This window comes from Monodelphis domestica, chromosome 5, assembly GCF_027887165.1.
Source record: "Monodelphis domestica isolate mMonDom1 chromosome 5, mMonDom1.pri, whole genome shotgun sequence".
NCBI classification, from domain to species: domain Eukaryota; kingdom Metazoa; phylum Chordata; class Mammalia; order Didelphimorphia; family Didelphidae; genus Monodelphis; species Monodelphis domestica.
Genome location: NC_077231.1, coordinates 190,471,725 through 190,496,716, shown reverse-complemented (window position 1 = coordinate 190,496,716; position 24,992 = coordinate 190,471,725). Strand labels below are relative to the sequence as shown.

Here is a 24,992-nt window from a genome sequence, read left to right as displayed (position 1 = left end):
TTTTTATCAGCTTTTAAATAAAATAAAAATACTGTATCAGATGATGTCTAAAGTTCCTTCCAACCCATCAGTCCACAAAATTACCATCTCTATTTGGCTTGCTTTGTTTCATGTCATTAGGGCATCTTATACATGAACATGTGTATATTATTTGGTGATGATAATTATATATCCTTGCACTCATAGGAATTTTACAAGAAAGCTGTTTCCATTTAAAGTGTCCTTACAAAAGGGGAAAATGTTAAAACTATGAAGAAAGAATTCGGCTTTTTAAAGCTATGTGCCCAATAAAAACAAATTTCCATGAGCACAGTTCATTTGTGATCCAGAAAACACATTTTTGCTTAAAATCCACAAGCCATTTTTGTCTATTGTATTATTTAGAAGAAAAATAAGGAGCTTTTCCCTATCCTTTCTTCCTCACAAAGAGAAAAATAGAAGTTCTAATGAAAATATATATTCCAAAAATATAGGCACCATTAAGAAGCTTTGATAAATAGGTTTAGCTTCTTTGGGAGAAAGTTTCAAATCACTTGATAGAGTTTCTACCTTTTACTCAGAAAAGAGGGTAGTTCTCAAAAGGTTTTTTCCAAAGGAAAATACTACAGAGAAAAAAGTCAAATCAAATGGCACTACTGTCTTTGGGGTTTATTTTGCTCTGTATGCTAGTTCATATGAAGATGTCCTTTCTGATTACTGTTTTGCTAAGGTCAAACACAAAAAGCATTGATACAAAAGAGTTAATTTCCTGTTTCAGTTTTTCCCTGAAATTTTTACATAAATTGACTCAGCTATTGCTAGATTTTCCACTAGGGAAGAACTGGGCTTCAGACTGCAATGTTTGGAATGTTATTTATTTCCTATTACTGTTAAAGAAATACTGAAGTAGAAAGAGGGATTCTCAGTTATGATATTGCAATTTAGAGCTTTGGGTGGTATTTTGAGACAAGACAATAAAATCATCTTAAGTTTAATGAGGAAGAATTCTCTAATAATCACATTATGTACAGTGCCATATTTTTCTAAGAGGTACCTTGTGATATTTAAATCTTCTTATGGCATACCCTAGAGAGCAATAGTTACTTAATTCCCTACATTTGTTCAGTGGTATTTGTAAAAAGCATTTTTCACCAACATAATCTAATTCTTTCTCACGACATTCTTGTGAAAATAGGTAGGATAGGACTTCTCAGAGATAAAGTTAACAGTTTTGATGCCTGGGACAAGAGTCACAAAATACTCCCAAGTTAAACAGTATATCATGTACCCTCAACTCAACTTTTTAAGCAAATTCCGATGAAGTCATTTCAAAGACACTTCTAGAATTCTTGCCTAGGAGCTGCAATCTGAACAGAGTTGAGTTAAGTAGGTCCTCTAGGGTGGAGCTTACCTAAACATTTCAGAGAAACCATGCCATCTGAATACTTGCTACTTAAATGAATTATTCTTAGCTGCTAAACTCAGTCTGAAGAAGAAGAGAAACTGACAGCACCATCTAAATGTTGGTACCCTGGGAGCAAAGCCCTCATTTCTTGCCCTAGTAACAGTTCTGATTATTATCCAATTTTATGGATGAAGCAATTGTGAGACCCAAAGGAGGCATATCCTAAATGGCAAGCTAAGACTAGAACCTGGGTCTGTTAACCACTAGTTCGGTGCTTTTCTCCTCTTCACCCCTATTAAGCACATTAAGGAGACTTGTTGCTTTTAAAGAAGGTAACAAGATGTAACTATAAAATCTCAAAATGTCTTTCAGGAAAGCTGGAAAAAAATATGGTCTAAAATCCATGATACTGTATTACTAGTTATTACTTTACATCTGCATCTCTGTGTGACCTATTAAAAGGCTGTCTCTCTAAGTCACTTGGTTTTCTCATCAATAAAATAAAATGGGCAGCCTGGTCAGAAATTCTTAAACTATTATCTGTCATAGATCCCTTTGGCAATTTAATGAAGCTCATGGACCCCTTTCTCTGCATAATTTCTTTAAAATCATAAAATAAAATTCAAAATATCACAAGGGAAAAAGTAAAGGTTAATGAAAATAAGTAAGCAATTTTTTTCCCTCTCCAAGTTCAATGCTTCCTTGAAATGCCTCCTTTCATGCCCTCTGGGTATGTGTGGACCATAGTTTAGAAAACCCTAAACCTTGATGATTTCCAAGGTCACTACCACTCTAAAATTCAATATATTTCCCCTGAAACATTACAGACTAAAATAAAAACTTTGTCTTCCCGGAAGCTTCTCTCAGGTGCTAAAGGTACTTTCCCCTGTGTCTCTGCTGTATCTAAAAGCCCCATAATTCACTACGATGAAATATAGTCAATTCTCCATTTTATTCATATAGATTAGCTGTGTTCCCTTTGCATTGCTGGTTGAGGTTTAACTAAAAGGTTCATGGACTATTCTCCTGGTATCTAGCCAATATATGTTTAGGAAATGCAAGACTATTTTAATATTAGTCTGAATAAAATATAATTATTACATATTCAGAGCAGTGGAAGGGACAGAATGGTAAATTCTGAAATCAAATCCAACGGTAAGTATTTCTGGAAAATCAAATCTAATCCAAACCTTATTATATATTGTGTCAAAGCAAGCATTTAAGCAAATGCAGGTTCCAGGTACAGTTCTAACCTTGGGGAGAGTTTGATTCATTGTCACTATAATAATGCCAGTGCTTCATCATGAGGGCAATCTTCTCCTCCCTGAACATCCTTACTGGAGCTCCATTGAAAATAAGTCAGTGGGATTTTCTATTGAGATTGCCTCCATGTAAAAAGCATTTACTCTCTGAGTCCACCAGTTTATATTCTAGGATAGTAGGAAAGCATATGGATGGGAATGGCACAAGACTAATGATGGACATATGTCCAGGAAAAGAATCAGGTACACTGAGGTAAATGGACAAAAATACAGAGAAAGACTGATCATTTTAAAATATTATAAATAGTTTAAATGGTTGTTTTACATTGGCTCACTTAAGTTGAAATATTATTGTTTTTGAAAGAAAGCTGGCTTCTTCAAAACAGTGATGAACTAAAGTTTCTATACTTTTTAAATGAGGGGGGCAGACTAGATGACATCAAAGGTCTTTTCTAGCTCCAAATCCTATGAGTATGAATATGAAATTGAAGTGAATTCCTGGGCAAATTCTAGAGCAGATTATTAAAAGAGTGGTACCTAAGGATTTAGAAAAGCAAGTAGTGATCACTATGAGAAATTGTTAATTAAAAACAACTTGTGACAAACTAACCTCATTTATCTTCCCCTAATTCCCTTAAAACCTCTTCTCTCCTCAAATTGCATTGTATTTATTTATCTCTTTATATCTTGCGTTCTTGCCCTATTACATTCAGAAAATACATTCCATATGGTTAGAAACTGTTTCCTTTTTGTCTGGGGCCCCACCCAGAGCTGAGCACCAAGTTTAACACATGGTTGGCACATATTTACTGTTTGTTATGTTGTATTTATAGTCTCATTTTTGCCTGAGTTTCTAGAGCCGTAGATCAAAGGAATACTGTAGATACCTAGATTTTGGAAAGGTATTTGCTAGTCTTTTACAGTGTCATTATGGGTAAGATAGAGCTAAATGGGCTTGATAGGAGTACAGTTAGGAGGAATTAGATTTAGTTGCATGCCTGGACCTAAAGTATTGTAATTAATGAATTGAAATTCATGCAGAAATAGATTATCTAATGGAGTTCCCAAGACTCTGCCCTTGGTTAAACTATCTATATATTCAGTATTTGGATAAAGCATAGATAGCATACCTCTGAATTTTGCAGATAAAATAAAACTTGTAAACATAATGAATCAAAATACCAAGATACTTCCTTTGTAGTTAGAGGAGGACCTAGATGAGAATGCAAGCTGTGACACATGTGACCTGTCACCTTGGGCATGTCACCAAACCTCTCTATGTTTCAGTTACTTCATTCTCAAAATAAAGGATGTTAGACTAGATGTCCTCTAAGGTCCTTTCTGGCCCTAAGCTAAAAAAATTGCTAAATATATCCTAGAGCAGTTTGGTGGTGGAGTGGATAGAATGTTGGACCTAAAGACAGCAGGACCTGAGTTCAAAACTGACCTTAGACACTTATTAACTGTGTGACTCTTGGCAAGTTACTTGCTTGCCTTAATTTCCTCATCTGTAAAATGATCTGGAAATGGAAATGGCAAACCATTTCAATATCGTTGCTAAGAAAACCCCAAATAAGGTCATGAAGAGTTGGATATGATAAAGAGACCAAAAAGTAAATAAAAGTACCTGCTATTTACCAGCTACTGTTAAGTACTAGAGACACAAAGAAAGTTCCTGCTCTCAAAAAGATCACAATATAATGAGGGAGACAAAGTAGGAACAATTAAACAAGATAAATGCAATAGAAATGGAAATTAATTTGAAAGAGCACTGGCAATAAAAAAGAACTGCAAAGGCTCCATGAAGATGAGATTTTATGGTCATTTTGATCTCTCTGTGATCCAAATTTTAAAAAAATTTCACAGGAATAAATTTTAAGACATGGATTTCAAATATAAGGGCAAGATGGGGGTTATGGATGGGTGGGTGGGGGGGGGGAGTGGGAGTCTGCCTAGAAAGAAGCTCATGTAAGAATGGCCTGGGAAGTTTGGTAGACCACAAGTTCGATGTGAGTTAAAATGGGATATGGCAGCCAAATAGCTTATACAGTTAAATGGATAGGCATTGTCCATATTGAGGGAAATCTCTACTCTAGTCAGGAAACATCTGAAATATTGTGTTCAGTTCTAGGTACCAGGGTTTTGAAAGGCTATTCAAAAACTACTGCTCAAGTTCCTTTTTATTTCTGAGTTTTTCTGTCTTCCTGTGTCCAGAAGGGGGTTTGAGGATCTTTGAACAGATTCAAAATTGCACTAAATGAGGATCAATTTAAGAAAGTATAAATGTTGAGCCTAGAGAAAAGAGTGCCCTTGGATGATGGGGTAGCAGAGTGTTGGGGGATTAAGAAGATACATGTCTGTCTTCAGACACTTGGAAGGTTGCCACATTGAAGAGAGGTTAGATATATTCTTTTTGGCTTTGAGAAGAATGAAAGCTACAGAGATGATGCAGATTTCAGTTCAATATAATGGAGAATTCTGGAACAGGATTATCCCCACATGGAATAGACAGAATTTGGAGTTTCCTAATTCTGATGGCATCCTAGGTATTGTAAATGCAATTCAAGTATTAGATAAAGAAAAGATTGAGAAGATGATCTCTACCAAACTTTTAAACTCTGAGATTTTATAGTTTTCTGGAATTATCACCAACAGAACTGCCTGAGGGGATATGATTTGACCTGAAGAACTGATGAATCCATTTAACAAAGAGCAATATTACAATGGGATTCTCCTCTCTGGGTCACCTTGACCATTCAGTAGCTTCTCTCCACTAATAGCAGATGCAACTGCTTCTTATAATTAGAAACTATGTTTTTTGGGGAAATCACTATAATAGTTTGAGTGGAAGGATTGCTTTGGTTAATTCCTTCCTAAAGATGCCAACTACCTACGTTATTTCTCAGGCTGAGTTTAAGCTTTGAACAAGCCACCAAGTTCACAAAAGTCAGGTAAAAATATCACATTTCATCTTAGAGATTTCCAAATTCAGTAAGACTTTTTTTAAGAGAACATAAATCCTAGTTTGAGGTTTCATGTTATGCTTTCAGGGTGAAGAGAGCTTTCCAGAGATTATAATTTTCATAAATAACTGGAGAGGAAGAAGACTAAACCAGGAAATCTCCCTGAATCTTTTGAATACTAGAGTATAACATAACAGGAAGCAGTTCTTATCACTTCTTTGTATTCTGTGACTCGAGGCCCTGAATGTTCTTACTGTAAATGTTAATTCCACTAGAAAAAAAATAAAAAGAACAATTATTAAGGGGAGGGGAGGAGTGGAAGGCATTGACCATATAAGAAAAAATAAAACCATGAAGGAGGAATAATTACAGCCTGGATGATATCTTGAGGCACATAAAATTTACCCTAGTTGAATCTGAGGTTCGACATTTCTTCAGTATTTCAGAAGATTTATAATTTCTTCAGTGATCCTATTTAGTGTATAAGTATGAAATATGTTAAAGTGTCTGTGTTCTTCTGTGAAGGCTGTGTCATGCTATATGGATAGTTTTTATGCAATGTTCACCTTCACCCTTCCCCAACAAAAATTACAACCCTTAGTTGTATATATAGTAAGCACACCTTAGTCAATATTTTTTTTTGGTATTTGTATCACCAGCATTTAGCACAGTGCCTGGCAGAGTCAGTGCTTAATAAATGATTTGGGGCTGATGGATCTACGAGTCACTGTGGATAAGATAAAATCCATTAACTGTTGGTCCAGCTCCCATGAGTTTCTCTGAGTCCTGCTAAACTGGCGCTCAAATAATTGTCATGATTTTGTCTATAATCAAGCCCTTTTCAGTGTAGTATAACCTGTGAGAGCTTGTTTTCTGCTGGTCCAGCCTTTAAATCCAAGGTGACTTTCATGTGTCAGTGAGGAATGGGAGAAAGACTTAAGAGGAAAGAGCTGTGCTCGAATATCCTTTAGATTTCACTATCCTATGCAAGTTTATATTTCATTCAAGAAATTTACCAAAATTTCATTGTTTATGTAATTTTTCATGTACAGAAATATTTCCTTATAAAGGTTTGGCATGGTTCTCGAATCAACTTCCACAAAATTATAAATGAGATGTAGTTGCTTAAATTTTCTACATACTGGTAGGAAGGATGCACATGTTATTGCTATCTGTAGTATTTCCTAAAGGCTTATTCTTTGAGAGCCATAATACTATGACTTTATCCACATGTTATGTAAAAATGAATATATTAGAGTTTATTCATACTATAGATGTGCCCAATGAGTCAAAGTGGCATTAAGGTGACCCTGGGTGTTTCAAGGTTTTTACCAGGAGGGCATCAACTCTGGTAAATCCAAAAAAGCTAGAAAAGGTTTTGAATACATATAGACCCAGAAATCAATAATCTCTATGAGGGTTTTTTTTGTGTGTGTTATGTACTTTTCTGTCTTATGGACTTTTCTGTGTTATGGACACATCAGGAAATCTAGTAAAGCCTATGGACCACTTCTCGGAATAATATTTTTCAACACATAAAATATGCAGAATAAAAAAGGAAATCAACTAGATTAAAAAGTAATGATCAAAATACATATATACTTTTAATAAATAGCAGATTAAGAATTCCTGCAATGCTAATTGATTTGTTTGCAGAAGCACATTGTTAGGTTGGTGGCCTGACTTTCTGGCAAAGCTATTCCCAAAGATTGTCTAATACACCAGAATGGGGGCTGGGGGATCAATTACTATGGTCAAGAGAGAATTCATGCTCTTGAAATTATAGATCATGAAGGATCAAAGTTTAGTTTTTAAACTAGATTAGTGAGCTCATTGGAATAGAGAACTGCTAATAAGGAAACTCTCTCTATCAATTCAGGTATGTGCCTACACTACAATTTTTCATTTTAGAGAGTTAAGATTAAGCCAATAGATGAAATGATTTGCACAAGATATTTATTAGAAGCAGGACATGAACCCAGAACTTTCTTCTTCCTCTCTATAGACCTTCTGTCAGGCCTCCAAATGCCCATGTTAGCCATTCTTTCCTTCCTTTCTGGGATCCACTTCCAAATCTCTAGATTTTCCTCCACCATGGTCCCACACCCATACTTTCTTTCCCCACTCCAACCCACCCCTTTCATCTTTCTTTAATTTGTTTTCTTCACCTCATTAAGCTGGAGCTCCTTGAGGGTAAAGACTTAAAATTTTATTCCCAGAGCTTAGCACCTTACCTGACTAAATAAGGTGGTCTAATAATGTTTGTTGACTTGTCTTTTTTTTTTGGTAGCCCAAACCAGTTTGAATGAAACTTAAAACTATCTCATTGAAACAACCAAGATTATACTGTCGAGAAGCTTAGGGTTAGACAGCCAAGAAGCTCAGGAGATGAGAGCCATGGCCTAGAGATGGGAGAACCTGGGTTTAAATCTGATCTCAGACACTTCTAGCTGTGTGATCTTAAGCAAGACACAACTCCAATTGCCTAACCTTTACTGTTCTTTTGCCTTGGAACCAATGCACAGTATTGATTCTAAGACAGGAGATAAGGGTTTAAAAAAAACCCTTAAGATTGGAGAGAAGGAAGAGAAAGCAATGGAATAGATAATACAGCACAAAAGAAGCAAGGGATGATGTGATGGAGGAGGATTTAGAGAGAACATGTAGGTAGAATTGGGGCAAAAGAGGAAGGGGTAAAGTGCCACACAAGATATGTTGATTTCGCTTTATTCGCTTTAAGTTCTAAGATACAACTGTCAGGGTTCCAAATAATAAAGGCAAATTTGGTTCTGTGATGCTGAATATTTAGCACCTAAAATGAATCTTGTGAATAGTACTATTGTTTTCACACAGTTTTTGGATTTAATGCAAAAAAAAAGTTCTATGTTTCACTACATCACAGCTTAATTTTCATCACCAACCAGTTCCATGACCAAATAGAGACAATATCAAATTCCCTACTTTTTAAATTTTATATGGGATTAGAATGACCCATCATACCCTGAGAAATTGTGAAGTCCTTCATTGTGAAGTTATAGAGAGAAAAAGGTACTAAATGTTTCAAAAGAAATAAAAGACTTTAAGTGTTCCTGAAACTTATTTTATGTAAAATCGTGAGTAGCAATAATTTATTCAGGATGATATGGTTAAGAACCTTTCTATATCATGTAGATCTGTTTCTATTATATCAGACCTTTAAAGATCTATAAAATATGAATTTGCGTCACAGTTCTTTTATTCACTAAATTTATATGTCCAACAAGATGTTGGAAAGAGAAGAGGGAGAGGCAGTATGACAGGCTCCAAGCACCTACATTGCTAGAGATAAACCTAGATTCTCCCCTATGATCTAATATGCTGATAAATTTCACTTTGAAAGGGCCTTTTAAAAGCGATGAAGGTGAAATGCCTCATTTTTCAACTGAAGAAACTCAGAGCCAGGGAAGTTAAATGACTATTTCAATGTCATGCGGATAGTAGAAAAGGTAATATTTGAACCCAGGTCCCCTGACTCTAGAGTCAATGATCTTTCAGTCTTTTCCTACAGATATCTCCAAATAGATTCAGCAAAGGTGAATGCAAAATTTTCTAATTTTTTTGGTCTTAAGGACTATTTGCTAGGTCAAGATGAAACTTGTCATCATTGTCATTACAAAAAGATTTCCCTGGAAAACTAGGATCCCTTTTATGAGGTACCAACAAAACAATGTCTAGATATTATGAATGATCATAATTAAAGGATTAATTCATTCCAGAATAATGTTATGATGAAGTTAGCAAAAAAAATCAAGAAACCTTTCTATGTCACCAGCAATCCTAAAACCATATGCCTTTATATTTTATAATGTATAAAGGAGAAACACAAGGATAAAAAAGTTCAACCCCTTATTGCAGTCCAATAAGCAGGAAGTGAAAAGAAATCAAAATATCTCCAACTTCATGCGTTTCCCTTCCCCAAAATGTTGGTATCTTGAAAGTAGAAATCCCTTAATATCTAGCACAATACATTGTAAGATCATCTATTTAGAATGAAAATGAAAATGAAAAAAAAATGAAACTTTAAAAGCCAAATCTCTCATTTTACAAATACGGGTAAGGATCAATATAGAGAAGAAAAAGTTGGTGTAGAGAAAATAAATGATTTGTTCACTGTCATATAGGTAGTAAGTGACAAACTAGAGATTCCAAGACATCTGACCCAAATTCAACAAGGGTTTATCAATTTCCTACAGCTTTTAATTTATGCTCTCATTGTTCTACTCTGTGCTTGATAGTGTGGATATAAGGCCCCAAATCACCCCAGAACAAATAGTCTCTACCTTCAAGAAGATTAAATTAATTTTGGGAGAACGAAGAACAACATGTACTCAAAAGAGTAAATAGACATCTACACAAAATAAATTCAATGTGATTTGGGTCAGGGAGTCAACAACTAGAGAACTTTATAAACTATTTGGGAAAATAGTGGAAGAAGGAACTCTGGCAAATTCCTTTTATAACACAAGTATGGTTTTGATACCTAAACCAAGAAGAACAAAAACAGATAAAGAACACTGTAGACCATTATCCCTAATAAATATTAATGTAAAAATCTTAAACAAAATACTAGCAAGGAGATTACAGCACTATATCACAAGAATCACATATTATAACTAAGTGAGCTTTATAGAAGGAGTGCAGGAATGATTCAATATTAGGAAAACTGTCAACATAATTGCTCATATCAAAAATAAAAACAACAGAAATAATGTGATTATTTCAATAGATGTAGAAAGAGCTTTTTTACAAAAACCAACACAACTATTAAAAACACTAGAGAATGTTGAAATAAATGAAACATTCCTCAAAATGATAAATAGCATCTATCTAAATCCATAAGTAAACATGATATGTAAAGGGAATAAGCTAGAAACCTTCCCAGAAAGATCAGAAGTAAAACAAGGATGTCCATTATCACCACTACTATTCAATACTGTATTGGAAATGCTAGTATAAATAAAAGAAGAAATTGAATTAGAAAAGTTAATGAGGAAATAAAGCTATCACTCTTCACAGATGAGATATGATTGTATACTTTGCATCCTAGAGAATCAACCAAAAATCTAACCAAAATAATTAACATCAAGGTTGCAGGAAATAAACCCCTAAATTCACATAAATCATCAGCATTTCTGTATGCTGGTATACAATAGCAAGAGAAAAGAAAGAGAAATACCATTTAAAATATCTGTAGACAAAACACTTTTCACACTAAGTCAGATCTAAACAATTGGAAAAATATTGATTGCTTGTGGGTAGCCATGATAATAGCTCATAGGTGGCCAACATAATAAAAATGACAACTTTACAGAGGAAGACAATGTAGACTATAAAATGCCGGAAAATGTATATTAATTTTTCCCACAATGAAAAAGACCCCCAAAACTAGAGAACTTCAGAAAGATCTCTGGTAGGTATTGGCACATGAGCTAAGCCACAAAGGGAGGAGGGATTCTAAGAGCAGGTGAAGAAAGGCAATCATTTCTGCTCTGAGAGAAGATAGATTGTGCAAAAACATGGAGTCAGAAAATGACATAATATGGGGTTTAGCAAAGACCACAGTTTGACTATAATAAAAAGTATGTATGTGGGGGCAGTGGATTGATTATTTTTCCACATTCATTTTGGAAAGTAGATTGAAGGCAGATTGTGGAAGACTTTAAATGCCAAAGAGAGAATTTTGCATTTTATCCTAGAGGCAACAGGGAACCATTAAAGCATCTTGAACTAGGAGTACCATAATCATACAAGTGCTTTAGCGATATTACTTTGGCAGTTTTGTAGCAGATATTTTGTAAACGAGATAGTTTGGATTCAAAGAGACCGATTATGAGGTTATTGCCATAATAAGAAGTGACAAGAGACTGAATTCAGGTGGTGGTGGTGTAAGTAGAAAGAAGAGAATTGATTTGTGAGATACTGACAAATAGAACAAAAAAGATCTTACAATAACAGAATGTGTAGAATATCTCAATTGATACATGGGCAAGAGATATGAACAGATAATTTTCAGATGAGGAAATCAAAACCAATATAGCTGTATAAAGGATTGCTCTAAATCTCTACTGATTGGAGAGTTGCAAACCGAAATAATTCTGAGATCTCATCCACATCAAATTGGCTGAAATGACAAAAAGGACAAAATGATAAATGTTGGAAGGGATGAGGAAAATGGGGACAATAATATACTATTGGTAAAGCTGTGAACATTTTGGAAAGTAATTTGGAATTATACCTGAAGGGTTATAAAACTGTTTTTTCCCTTAGACTTGCTGGGTCTGTTTGTCCTGGGGGATGGGGGATCAGGGTCAAGGAAAAGAAGAGAACCCATATGTTCCAAAATATTTATAGCAACCCTCTTTGTGATGGCAGGGAACTAAAGGTTGAGGGGGTACCCATCAATTGGGGAATGGCTAAATAAATTGTGGGATATCATTGTTATGGAATACTACTGTGCCATAAGAAATGATGAGCAGGTCAATTTTTAAAAAACTTGGAAATAACTATATGGGATAATGAACAGCAACATGAGTAGAAACAAGAGATCATTATCTCCAGATATAGATGTAATACTTGAAGAATAACTGGTTAAAGTCATGTCCAGAAAATGAACTGAAAAATGGAAATATGAAAGATATATATATATATATACATATTTATGCATATCTGTCTCCAGGATGATGCCTTCTATAATGTAGAAAAGGAAGGAAGGAGCTGAGACACATATAAATAAATTCTCTTAATAAATATAAACAATATGTTAGGATAAATGAAGATAAAGTGGTAAGATTTAGAACCTGGATAATTAGAAGAGTAATAATGGCTTCAACAAAAATAAGAAAATTAAGAGAAAGAGTAAGTTTTGAGAGAAAGAAATTGAGTTTGATTTTCGAGAAGCTGTTTGACTAGGCAAGTGAAAAGGTCCAGGAGGCTGTTTGATATGTGAGACTGCAGATGAAGATAACACTATTGATGGAATACTAATGTTGGAGCCTTCAGATTGGAACTCAGGCTAGAGTAAGGTAAATTTGGGAATCATTTGCATAGAAATGATAGGTGAATCGATTGCTGAGGTCACCAAAAGAGAATGTGTATAGAGAGAAGAAAAGAGGACCAAGGACAGAGCTTTTGGGTATGCCGCTCATTGGGGGCAGAAAATGGATGATGACCTTACAAAAAAGTCTGAGAAGGCTCATTCAGACAGAAAGAGAATCAAGAAAGGAAAGATATATGGAAACCTAGAGTGAGAAGGATATCTATGACAAGAGAGTGGTCAACAGTGCCCCATGCTTCAGAGGTCAAGAAGTATTCTAACTCCTAAGGTGATGTCCTTTAAACTGTATCAAATATATGACAAACATTTGTTGAATGCTTGCTAGATTGAGAAACAATGTTTTGAAAGGCAGATGGGTTCCCAGACTACCATTTAGTTAATAAGATAGATAAATTATAATACTAGGACTAATCCAAAGTCTAGGTCTTTAGAACTGGTATTCTAGGGAGAAAAAAAAAGATAAAAGGTTTTTCATCAGTATTTTTATTATAATCAAAATTTTCCTGTGAAGCCTTATTTTCTTTGTTTCTATCTTAACTTTCAATGTCCCTCTATCAAAAAAAACCCATAACTTCATATTGCCCTAACCCTATAAGCCCAAAGTTTCATTTTTCAAAATTAGCTGTCTCCTTCCCTATTTCATACTAGAGCAGGAACAACAGATAGACGTTTCATCCTCCCAGAGGTATTTGATTTTCTAAAAGAGGAGACTTGTTAATCCAATAAAAATGTACCAGGGGATGGTGAGGGAAAGGCAGGAAAGAGTAAGAAAAGTAGTTAGTCAGGTCTGATTTGAAAGGATATAGAAGTTATCTAGTCTATTCCCTAACTGAAGTCTAATTACTTCTAATAGGCAGGAAGAGATAAGCACAGTTACTTATTGTAGAAAGTATTTGGGCATAAGAAGAAAAAACAATACAGAAGACTTAAAAGCTATTCTGCAAATGGTCAAAGTGACTAATTGGAGAAAGAAAGCCAGTGAACCCTAGAATCCCCTACCCCTGCCACACATCACCTCTATGTAAAGAATATATTGCTTCCAGATTATGTAAAAGTAATCAGGTCAATGCTAATTAAAGATTGATGGCAGGAGAACTGGGGGGAGAACAGGTAAAAGGAGTCTGACCCCATAATCATGCACAATAGAAATTTGCTGTTTTCAAGCAGTCTAGAGATGTGAACAAAAAGAACTAAGATCTCTTATTCAGATTGATTTGCTTACAATTTAATGCGTTTTCTGACTTCCTATGTACATAGAGATAATTATGCTTAAATCTCAATGTTTCTTTAATGGAGTCTATGATCTCATCAATGTAGATACTCCTGCCAACTATATTGACCACAATTTATCTATAACTTCTTGTCTGATGTAACTCTTCTCTGTATACTCTCTTAAATCTTTAAGCTAGTTGGGGCAACCTTCATCTAAGTCTTTCCCCACCCTGTTTAGTAGAACTGCAGTCCTCAGTCTGATCATTTGTTATCTTTTGCTTCTGTTTCATGACGAGACCACTACATTTTAATTCAAAAGCAAATCCATCCTGTTCTCTTTCACACTTAGAGGCATTTAGCAATGTGCTTCAAAGGATAGAGAATTGGGAAAACCTCAGTTTATATTTGGCCTCAAATACTTTTTTGTGTAACTGTGGACAAGTTATCTTGAACTCTGTCTTGGTTTCCTCAACTATAAAATGGGAATAATAATAATAACACCTAACTCTTGGGATTGTGATGATTAAATGAGATTATATTTACAAAAAGCTTGGATTTATAAAAAGCTTGTCACATAGTAGGTGGTTATTAAATGCTTGTTTCTTTCCTTCCTGTACAAATACCAGTTCATTGTCCAAATCTAATGCCTAATCAAGTATTACTAGACTAATTTAATAGTTTACTCCACTCAATTAAATATCACAATCTAGATAAGGGGCATGCTTTGTCATTTTGCCTTTTCCTCTGTGGGTGTTAAGCCAATCTCTTTTGAGTGACCAGGTGACTCTTTGAGCAGACTGTATAGTATTCTGGTGCTTTCTGAAATAGCATAATGTCATCTCCAGACAGTAACATAGGGGGACCTCACTGTCTTTGAGAAATCCCTCTTTGAATTGAAATCTGATCACCACCCCCTGATCAAGCACACATGCCCTCATTTTTGGTTTCATTTTGGTGTTGATGATGAGAGGATCATTGAATAAAGTTACTTCTGTTACTTCTATCAAAGAATCTTCTATAAGCTTACCATCTGTATGAAAAGTACTTTGTTAGAAATGAACATTTAAGGCTACATTTTTCTTCTACAAAGCTAAGTATACTGTAAAAACACATGAAAATCTTATCATAGCTACATCATTCTATCAGCTGTGCAAATATCAAGATGTGATCTCCTCTAGAAAATTGTTAGAAAAACTATTTTCTTATATTTTCTTTAAAGAATACCTTCAATGTGTAATAATATGTATATTTGTATATCTATATTCATGTGCATATATGTATATATATACAGATTTCAAACCTGATACTGTTCATATTGATATGAGCATACATCATTCTCATAAAGATTTTAACAAATGTATAGCCTAGCACTATTTAAATGTCAATAGTTGTTAATATTGTTACTAATGTCTTCTTGGTATTTCTAATAATAGAAGTATCTATGATTTGTCCATTCTTAGGAGTCTCTCAATTATTGAAATATTTTGAAAATTGAAATATCGTTAAAGTTTTTTTGCACCTCTAAAAATTTATTCTGTGTTTACTTGGTCTAGTACAGTTGCTCTTCCTATCTTTTTCTTCTCAGGTGACATTTCTTCCTCATTGAATACTTCAAGGAATAAGGTTGTGCATCCCAAATGCAGTGAGTACTGTCATTGATGAAGGCAATATTTTATAACAGAAGTTCGGACAGATCTACTCCATTTTACACCTACTTTGTTGTCTCCTTTCATTTTTAGCTCTAAATGTTCTTGGGATGATGAGGTTATTTGAGATTTATACTACACTGACTGTGGATTCATTTTCTATTCAATTACCTTTCACTATTCAGTTAGATTATACTGGCTCAACCTCTTTATCCATAACAATTTGAAAATTAGTTTATAATCTAAATTTGTACTGTCATTTTTTATTTATTGTTGAGGTTTTATACCAGGTTTTTCTGATTCTGAAGATAATTATCTATCAACCCTACTGTTGCCTCTCTACTATGTGCTTTTCGTATACTAAATGCTCATTAAATCCTCATTAAAAAAGTAACTGTACTTGTGAAATCTTAAGTAGATACTGCTTTAAAACTTGCTGAAGCATAATGAAAAATCCTCAAGTTTCAAGAAAGGAAAGCTAGGAAGAAAATGGAGTGTTAACTTGAAAAAAAATCTGTTTAGCAGAACACTTTAGAGAGGCAAAGTAGAAAGAACAGTCTATATTTTGCCAAAAACAGGGAGAGAGTTCTTTCTCAATATGGAAAGTTGGCAATGGCCACATGATGATCTCAATCTTTCCTGAAAATAGTGCTAGACAATGAGCCAGATCTTGGTCTTAAAGGTATAATTGTTGAAACCTTACATCTTTATTTTGTGGTCCACATCCCTCCCTGAATGGACTGACAAAGTATTAGTTTAAACATGACAATCACTAAACGATGTCAAGATACTTATTTACTAACTCATGAATAGTAGGAACTGAAATTCTTTTGGAATGGAATGGAATGATTTCTAAAGTCATACTTTGAAGCTATTACTTCCTTCGATGATGCCCCCCATTTTCATGAATCTTTAAAACTGAGTCTTTTTTAAAACCTGTATATTTTAGGTACAGCAAATATTATTTTAAAATAATAAGGGTATAAATTGTGATGCATATACTCAAGAGAGAAATATCTCCAATTGTTGGGTACATTTTAGAGGGAATTTTCCTTCAGAAAAGAGTTGGACTATATGGTTTCTGGCCTTCCTCCCAGGACAGAAATCTGTAAGTCTATGAAAATACTCATTAATTCCTTAGTATGCTGTCAGAAGGAATTTTACCTCGATCTTTCAGTTATTCAATTCAACTCAACAAACATTTGTTAAATACCTACAATGGGACAGGTACTGTGCTAGGAACTCAATGAAAGGAAATCAATTAAGCCTCTTGTTTATAAAATAAATAAATAAATATCTTAGGCAGTTCTCTAAGATAAACTTGGCATTTCTCAGCACGGTCTTTCTTAAAATGACCTAAATCAAATATCACAAATAAATAAGCATAAAATACATGTTCATCTCTTTTGGTTGTTTTAGATAGAAACAACAAAAGTTTCTGCACATCTATCCTTGGCCAGCTTCTTCATTATTGACTCTCTCCATCTTCTATCTTGGCGAAAACTCAGTGCTTGAAAATGTAGCCCAGGTTATAGCATGGCACAAATTGTAAGCTGAACAGGGAAGCAGGAGGTAAGGGTTTGGAGATGTCGTTCTTCTCCTTACCAATGAGGCTCCTGAAATGTCCTTGTGATCTCAGTATCTTAATTCTGGAATAAAATTGCTTAAGACTGTGAACAATTTAAAATAATGTTCATCACATGTGTTTAGCATTTCTGGGAAGAGAATTCAGCAGTGAATGTTTGAGACAGCCAGACAATGAGTTTCATATGGTTTCTAAGTAAAGAGAGGCGCAATGTTGAAAGTGCACCATTAACAGTTAACATATGACTAAAGTTACATGTGAAAACACAAAAGTCATATAAAATCAAGCAGGAAAATAAAAAACCCTATGAAGTCAGTGAGCAAAAACTGCACTCAAAATATCTTGTTTCTTGACTTAATATCAACTTTAGGCATTTTTAAAAATAAAACTTGAAAATGAAAAAAATATTTAAATTACTTTTTAGAGAATAGGCTTTTAAGAGTTTATTTTTTTTAATTCTTTAGTAAATGTTTAAAACAAAAGTGAAAGTCAGACAATGATTTGAAAATATGATAAATTGAACTTTCCAGGAAGCTTTGTTGTCTTTCAGTTGTTTTGTTGTGTTTGACTCTTCCTGACCCTATTTGGGATTTCCCTGGCAAAGACGCTGGAGTTATTTCACCATTTCCTTCTTCAGTTCATTTTACAGATGAAGAAACTGAGGCAGACTTGCCCAGTGTCACATAAAGTAGAAAGAGTCTAAGATCAGATTTGAACTCAGAAGGATGAATGTTTCTGCATAGGAATCTACCTACTGAGTCACCTAGCTGCTCTCCCAGGAAGCTAGATGTTTCCAAATAAATATGAAATATTGGTGGACAGAGTAATAAACTGGGAAAATATAGGAATATGAAAGGATTCATGACTTAGTAAGAAAAACTCTCAGCATGGAAATAAAGCAGATACCACACAATCAGTACATGATTTTATACAAAAGTTCTTGGTCACTGTCTGAGATTCATATGGGTAAGTAATTTGAACTCAGTTCTTCCAGACTTCAAGGCTGGCATTCATTTCACTATGCTGAACCACTTTTACAGACAGAAAAAAAAATGAAACTGAATGTATACCCTGAAATTCAAAGTCAATGTGTCAAAATGGATAGAAAGCTAGTTCCAGGGTCAGAAGAACCTCAGTCCAAAATCCCATGTCTGTCATATGCCATCAGAGTGACCCTGGGCAAGTCACATAACTCCTTTGTTTCCCAGGCAATATTTTAAGACTTGATTGAAGAACCAATGTATCTGCAGTGACAAGAGGAGCTTCTTTCCTGGGAACTCCCTATGCCAGAGAAATCACAGATCTGAATTAAAAAAATAATCCACTGTAATTATATGAGAGCAGTTTAAAATGCCTGCATTTGACTAAGTTATATTAATGTGAATGTTTTCACAAATGTCTCAAAATCAAGGTGCCTTTTGACTTAATAACAGAATAAGCATTGAAAAGGAGACAAATTTTTCAAAAATATTTGAGTCAAAATCAAGAAAGGTTTTAGCTCATTATTGTTTCATATAACTATATAATTGTGATTTCTCAAAACAGTAGTAGAGGTCTCACATTCGTATTCCTTCAGACAGGCCATCTGAGGTAGTAGAAGATCCTGTACCAAGGCTCTAAAAGACTTGGGTCCCAACCTCTAACTTTGTCTCAAATTGTTGTTTAATTGTTTCAGTAGTATCTAACTCTTTGTGACCCCTTTTGGGGCTTTCTGGGCAAATATACTGGAGTGGTTTACCATTTGCTTCACCATATTATTTTATAAGGAAACTGAGGCAAACAGGAATAAGTGACTTGTCCAGGGTCACACAGCTAGTAAGTGTCTGAGGTCAGATTTGAACTCAGGATGATGAGTCTTCACTCCAAGCCTGTGCCACCAAGCTGCTCTTTGTCCCATGGAACGCTAAATAAACCACAATCTCTGTGAGCTTCAGTCTTCTCCTCTGTAAAGTTAATATAAACAATATCTTCCCTACTTCACAGAGTTGTTGCAAAAGTCAAAGGAGATCACTGATATGAACATCACCCTTTCAAAATTATAGTCTCTCTTTTCCTTTAAATAGATCAGTTATCATTTAGGACCTACTCTGTGCTAAGCATTGAAATCATTGTGATCTGTAAAATGGGGAGTGCCTACTTTCCAGAACTGTTGTAAGGATAAAATGAGATCATGTTTGTAAAGTGACAATATGATGATAATGTCACCCCTCTTTTTCAACCCAGCTCCAGTGGCTCCCTATTACTGCTAGGATCAAACATAAAATTCTATTTTTTTAATAATTGATAACCTTCCCCTCTCTATCTTTCCAGGCCTTTCATGAGTCACTGACCTCCACATTCTCTACAATCCATCATGCTGGCCTATCTGTTCATAGATTACACTCCATCCCTTAACTCCCACCATTTTAATTAGCTTTCCCTCATGCCTGAAATACCTTCTTATCTTTTCCTTTTAACTTCCCTTCATTCAAGTCTCAGCCAAAGTCCCATCTTCTTTTTTATTTATTTTATTTTGATTTTCAAAGCCTTACCTTCTGTCTTAGAATCGATACCAAATATTGGTTCCAAGAGAGAAGAGTGATAAGTGCTAGCATTGGGGGGATTAAGTGACATGCCCAGCTAAAAAGAGTCTGAGACCAATATTTGAACCCAGGACCCCTTGTCTAGCTGTTCCCAAAGCCCCATGCAAGAAGCCTTTTCTAGTCCTCTTTAATACTTCTGCCTTTTCTCTGATTATTTCTGATCTAGCTTGCATATTTTTCCTTTTATTTTCAGTGCTTAGCATAGTACCTGGCATAATAAGTATTGGGTCATTGACTTGGCTTGCCTTCAAGAAATTCATGTTCCATTGAAGGAGATAAGATCATATAGTAGGGTGAAAGGGATTAAGCATTTTGAAATACCTACTATGTGCTGGGCATGGAGCCAAAAGCTTTACAAATAGTATTCATTAGAGATAATGTGTATTGGTATATATTAGAATACCCCAAATGGGTACAAAATAAATAATATAATTTGGGAAGGGTAGTTGAGATGGGGAAGACGTTGCCACATGGAATGACCTCATTGGCAATTGAGGATATTTTTGAAGGAAACGAGGATTTCTGAGAGGTGGAACTGAGGACAAAGTGCCTTCTAAACTTGGAGTACAGCCAGTCTACCCTCATGGAAAAAAAAGATATAGTGGATGTCATAAGAGGAGAGGCAATTGGACCAGTTGGGCTAGCCCAAAGAGCACGTGAAGGGCAGGGTAATATACCTGGAAAGGGAGATTGGGAAGGATTTAAAAACCAAAAAAAAGAATATGTTTCTAGAAGAAACAAGGAACCAATAATGACCCAGGTATAGACCTCCTGCTCTAGCACTATCCATTTTCAGGGCTAATCTATCTGGCAGAGTCTGTTGAGCAGAAAAGCATCACAAAGACTTGTGCTTTAGAAAAATCATTTTGGCAGACTGTGGTGGATGGATTAGAGAAAGGAGAGACTCTGGAAAGGGAGACTGGGCAGTTAGTTGTGCAGGTGCAAGGTGTTGAAAGCTTGAATGAGGGGATAGTAAGCACTTAATAACTATTTGTTGCTTGATTGGTTAGTGGATGTAGGAGTAGCAAGAAAGGGATGGATGCTAGATATACTGTTGATGCAGAAACAAGATTTGGGGACTGATTGGATATGTGAGGTGATAGTGAGCATGGAGTCAAGTATGATTTCAAGGGTTACAGAAAAAGAAGAAACAATCCATCCTCCATACTACAGTCAGATTAACTTTTTAAAAAACTGTCCCAATCATGCCATTCCCTGGCTCATAAACCTTCAATGACTCCCCACTGACAGCAAAATAAAATCTATTCTCCTTAATGTGGCATACAAGATCCTTCACAATATAGCCTCAAGCTGTCTTTCCAGATTCTCACTATTCTCCTACAGAACCACTCAGCTCCCAGCAATTGGTCTCTTCTACCTCCTTGCAGTACCTGTCCTTATCCTTATTCTGCCCTAATCACAATCTTCTTCTTATTATTTATTATATTCATTAAATACATACATATATATATATATACTTCTATATAAACATTTTTATATGTGTCTTCTTCTGGTAAGCTCTTTGAGGGTGTAGACTATATTGTTTTCACTTTTGTATTTTGAGCACCTGTCTCAGTGCCTTGAAAGTAGACACTTGATTTAATTTATATTTCTTTTAAATGTTTGTATCTATTTTTTCTTATAGCCTATTATACAGTAAGTTCTTTAAGGGCTCAGACTGCATCTAAATCAATTAATTGATCAATGTGTGTATATTAAGTATCTACTCTGTGCCAGGCCCTGGGTTTGACCCAAGAGATACAAAACCACAAATGAAACAGTCTGTTGCCAGTAGAGTGGGGGTGGGTAAACAAAAAGCAACATATAAAAAATGTATACAGAATATATATAAAAGAAAAGGAAGGTCCTTTTAAGAGGAAGTTGCTAACAGGAAAGGACTTCATGGAAGAGTTGATGCTTGAACTCAACTTTGAAGGAAATTAGGTTTTCTAAGAAGCAGCAATGAGGGATGAAGCAAAATTGCGTTCCAGTCATGGGAAATTGCCTTTACAAAGGCATGGAGTTGGGAGATGGAATGTTTTGTGTGGAGCAACTTGGAAACCAGATGGGCCAAACTGTAGAGTGTACTAAGGGCAATTATGTAGAATAAGCTTCAAAAAGTCAAATGGAGATAGATTGTGAAGGGTCTTAAATGCCAAGCACAAGAGTTTGTGTTTTGTATTAGAGGTTATATGGAGCCACTCTTGTTTACTGAGGAGAGTATGCCCCATGATGCTTAAAATGCCTGGTGAATTGATTGATTGTTGAAATAGGTTTCAGATTATAAATAAATATTTGCTGAATCATTCAATAAAGTTTTAGTCCACTTATCAATATCCTAGGTGTTACCCACTTCCAGTGTGTTAGTACCAGATTCCCAAATTGCAATGGAGTCTTATTACAGAGCTCTCTGTGGCACAATGTAGTTCATTATAAGGTAGGTTCCCTGCCACAGAGATTTATTGCTGGAAATATCAGAATGAATTTACTCTCACTTTGCTCTATCTATAGTCAGGAACCTAGATAACAATGTTATATTGAAGTTGTAGTAAAGTGTCTGTGTAATTGGTCTGTGAAAACAAAGTTTGTCAAAATTCCCAGAAAGGTTATAAGCGTTAGCTATATTTTTCTAGTTTTGAAAACTATAGAATATTGTGATTTTCATGTGAAGCACTTCCTAAAGATTGTCAATAAGACAGAAGACTTCTACAAACAAATTGTATTCACTTATCAAACATGTGGTCAATAAAATAGTCAGATAATTTTTACATAAACTCATATATTAAAGGAATATATATGATTATTCTTTTTGCTCCCATAATTCTAGATATGATTACCTATTATCTAGAGTAAAAAGACATCATTTTAATGAAGTTCTATGAGCTTTTGATTTACATGCTTCACCTGAAAGAGCATTCCTAAAAACTTAAAAGCATATAACTCACCAAAAAGATTATCCTTTAGTTAATCATGCTGAACTGAAATTGTGTATGGAAGAGACATAAAGATAAGAGACAGAGAGACAGAGAGACACACACACAGAGAAAGAGACAGAGAGACAGAGACAGAGACAGAGATACAGAGAGACATAGACACAGAGAGAAAACGAATATTTTAGTTTGGTTTAGTTTAAGTGAATTTGTTGAGGACTTTCTGGCAAAAAAACAAGCATGCTAAAGGCTCTAGTTAATGTTGACATGGGTTTTCAAACTTCACATTGTTGCGAGGTCATTCTCAGCCTTGTTTATACTCTGGATCTCTTTCAGACCACATGAAGGTTAATTTTAGTTATACAGGAATAACAGAGAGAAAGGCAGAGTGCCGTCCTTGTGAAAAGTGGTCTCACTTAAATTCATTAGATTTGCTTACCTTGCCAGTTGCCTGAGGGTCATGTGATGACAGGAAGCAATCTGTATCTCTTGGGATGGTTTCCTTGGATTGGCTTTGATAAATTTCAGCCAGTTTGTATGGGGAAGCCCCAGTAACAGCTGATATAAGTTTCCTTGTCCCTATGAGTGTCAAAGTCTGATAGAAGAGGCAGATTGCTACTACTAAGCCCAAGAAGAAGGGTCGTGGGCAGAAACGCCGTCGACAAAGGAAAATCTGGCGACAAACCATGACCAGTTCACCTTTACTTGGCCCCTGTCCACGTTGCTGGAAAATGCATAGCAGGTATCTTTTGTTGTTGTTGGCAGTGTAAAAGTCAGAAAATTGTCCTTTTTTCCACAGTGAAGTCAAGTTTGCTCCATGTCTTCTTCTGAACTTTCCAAAGAAGCTCGCCAAAGAAGCATGGGGTCCCCCAAAGTCAGTATACGTTTCACAAAAATACTTCCATGAATGACAGTCATCTACTCACCCTGGGTTTAAAAACCCAGACCTGAGTTTAAAAACCCACCAGTAGTCGTAATCAATAACCTAAACTCCATAGGGTGCCAATCTTTTGCTTCCGGAGCTGTCTTGTTTTTATAACATCCTTTAAGTCACTCAATCAAGGAACGGAAGTCTTGCCCTCAGCTTGACTAGAAAAGAAACAGAAAAAGAAAAGCTCAGATCAGATCATAGCATCTAAGAATGCAATCAGTTAAAATCAAAGGGGCTTGTAACCCAGCTGGATGGTGGCCAGCTCTCCTTCGCAGTTTCTCAGTTTTCTTCCCTTCCACTTTAAAGCATTCTGCTTTTATGTTCCTTAAAACAATCTCCACTCAGTTTGAAACTGACATTTTCCTATAAACATTTATAGTTGTTTTTTTTTTAAAGGACATCCAGATTGAATGGACTGTCTTCACTGTTAAGAATACTTCATTTCATTTCATTCAGATTTAAGTTCAAAGTTCTATGTACTTACTCAGTTCTCGTTACCCGAAAAAAAGTTTTCCATGATCCCCTAATGGTTCGCTGATTAAAACCACTCGGAACCAGCCGATCTTATGACTCCAGAACATCTCCCCCACCACATGCAGACATCCACACGCATGCACAAGAACACACACAAACACACAACACACGCAGACACCCTCTGAGCTCAGTTGGACCACAGACATTGTATAAATAAAGGCTCGATTTCTCAAGGAGGGGCGGAGTTAAATGTACTGGGACTGCCCCGGCAGTTTCAGGGGCGGCAAGAGCAGGATGTCAGTCGTGGATCAGAAGGAAGAAGTGTATTTCTATCAGGCTGTCTATTTCCATTCGAGAGAAAGGCTATTTCTCATTTGTCTTGGTTCGAAGTGGCAGCCACAACTTCTCGGTTGCGTGTCAGTTTAGAGTCCTTTTTAAGTGCTTCTTTTGCTACCAAGGCTTCAGAAAAACAAATAGCCTTCAGCTAATTGAAAACAAAGTTAGGCGGAAAGACTAAAGCAGATTCCTATGAACATGCTGGGAGCTTTCAACTCCAGGGATTTGTGGTTCTACTCACAGGCAGCGATATGGTCAGTCTCCACTATTTTAACAGTCAGAAAACAAAATCTAGGCTGAAAATAGGGTAAAAATGCCTAGAGAGAGATTCTTATTTATTATTGGCATATTCTTGAAGTTATAACCCTGGGCTCTGGGAAGTACCAAATCTTTGCTCCTCCCTTTTTATAACATCTTTAACTCATTGGAAAAGAAACATACAATTCCTATTTTGTTCCCAGTCTGATAATCAGGGGTCCTGTTTCCTGTTACCTTCTTCCTAAAGTAGGATAAGAATTAAAAGTGCTTATAGCAACTACTGGTCAATTATTACACTTCAGCAAAATGCCCATACTGGTCATGCCTCTGTTAAGG

At 35.5% G+C, this 24,992-nt stretch overlaps 1 protein-coding gene across 3 annotated transcripts in view; it reads right to left on the bottom strand.

The window, feature by feature from the left end:
• CPED1 (cadherin like and PC-esterase domain containing 1) overlaps positions 1-24,421 on the bottom strand; it is a 417,420-nt gene extending 392,999 nt beyond the window's left edge. Inside the window, exons 1-2 of one of the 3 annotated variants that reach the window (XR_008912281.1) lie at positions 24,073-24,421; positions 23,097-23,746 (exon numbers count right to left, since the gene is read on the bottom strand). Coding sequence is in view for 1 of the 3 variants with exons in the window: in XM_056799629.1 (XP_056655607.1) it covers positions 23,097-23,345 (249 nt within the window). In the remaining 2 variants the exon portion in view is untranslated. The remainder of the gene's footprint in view (positions 1-23,096; positions 23,747-24,072) is intronic. The other 2 variants (XR_008912282.1, XM_056799629.1) reach the window with 2 other exon arrangements.
• Positions 24,422-24,992: the final 571 nt, after the last annotated feature.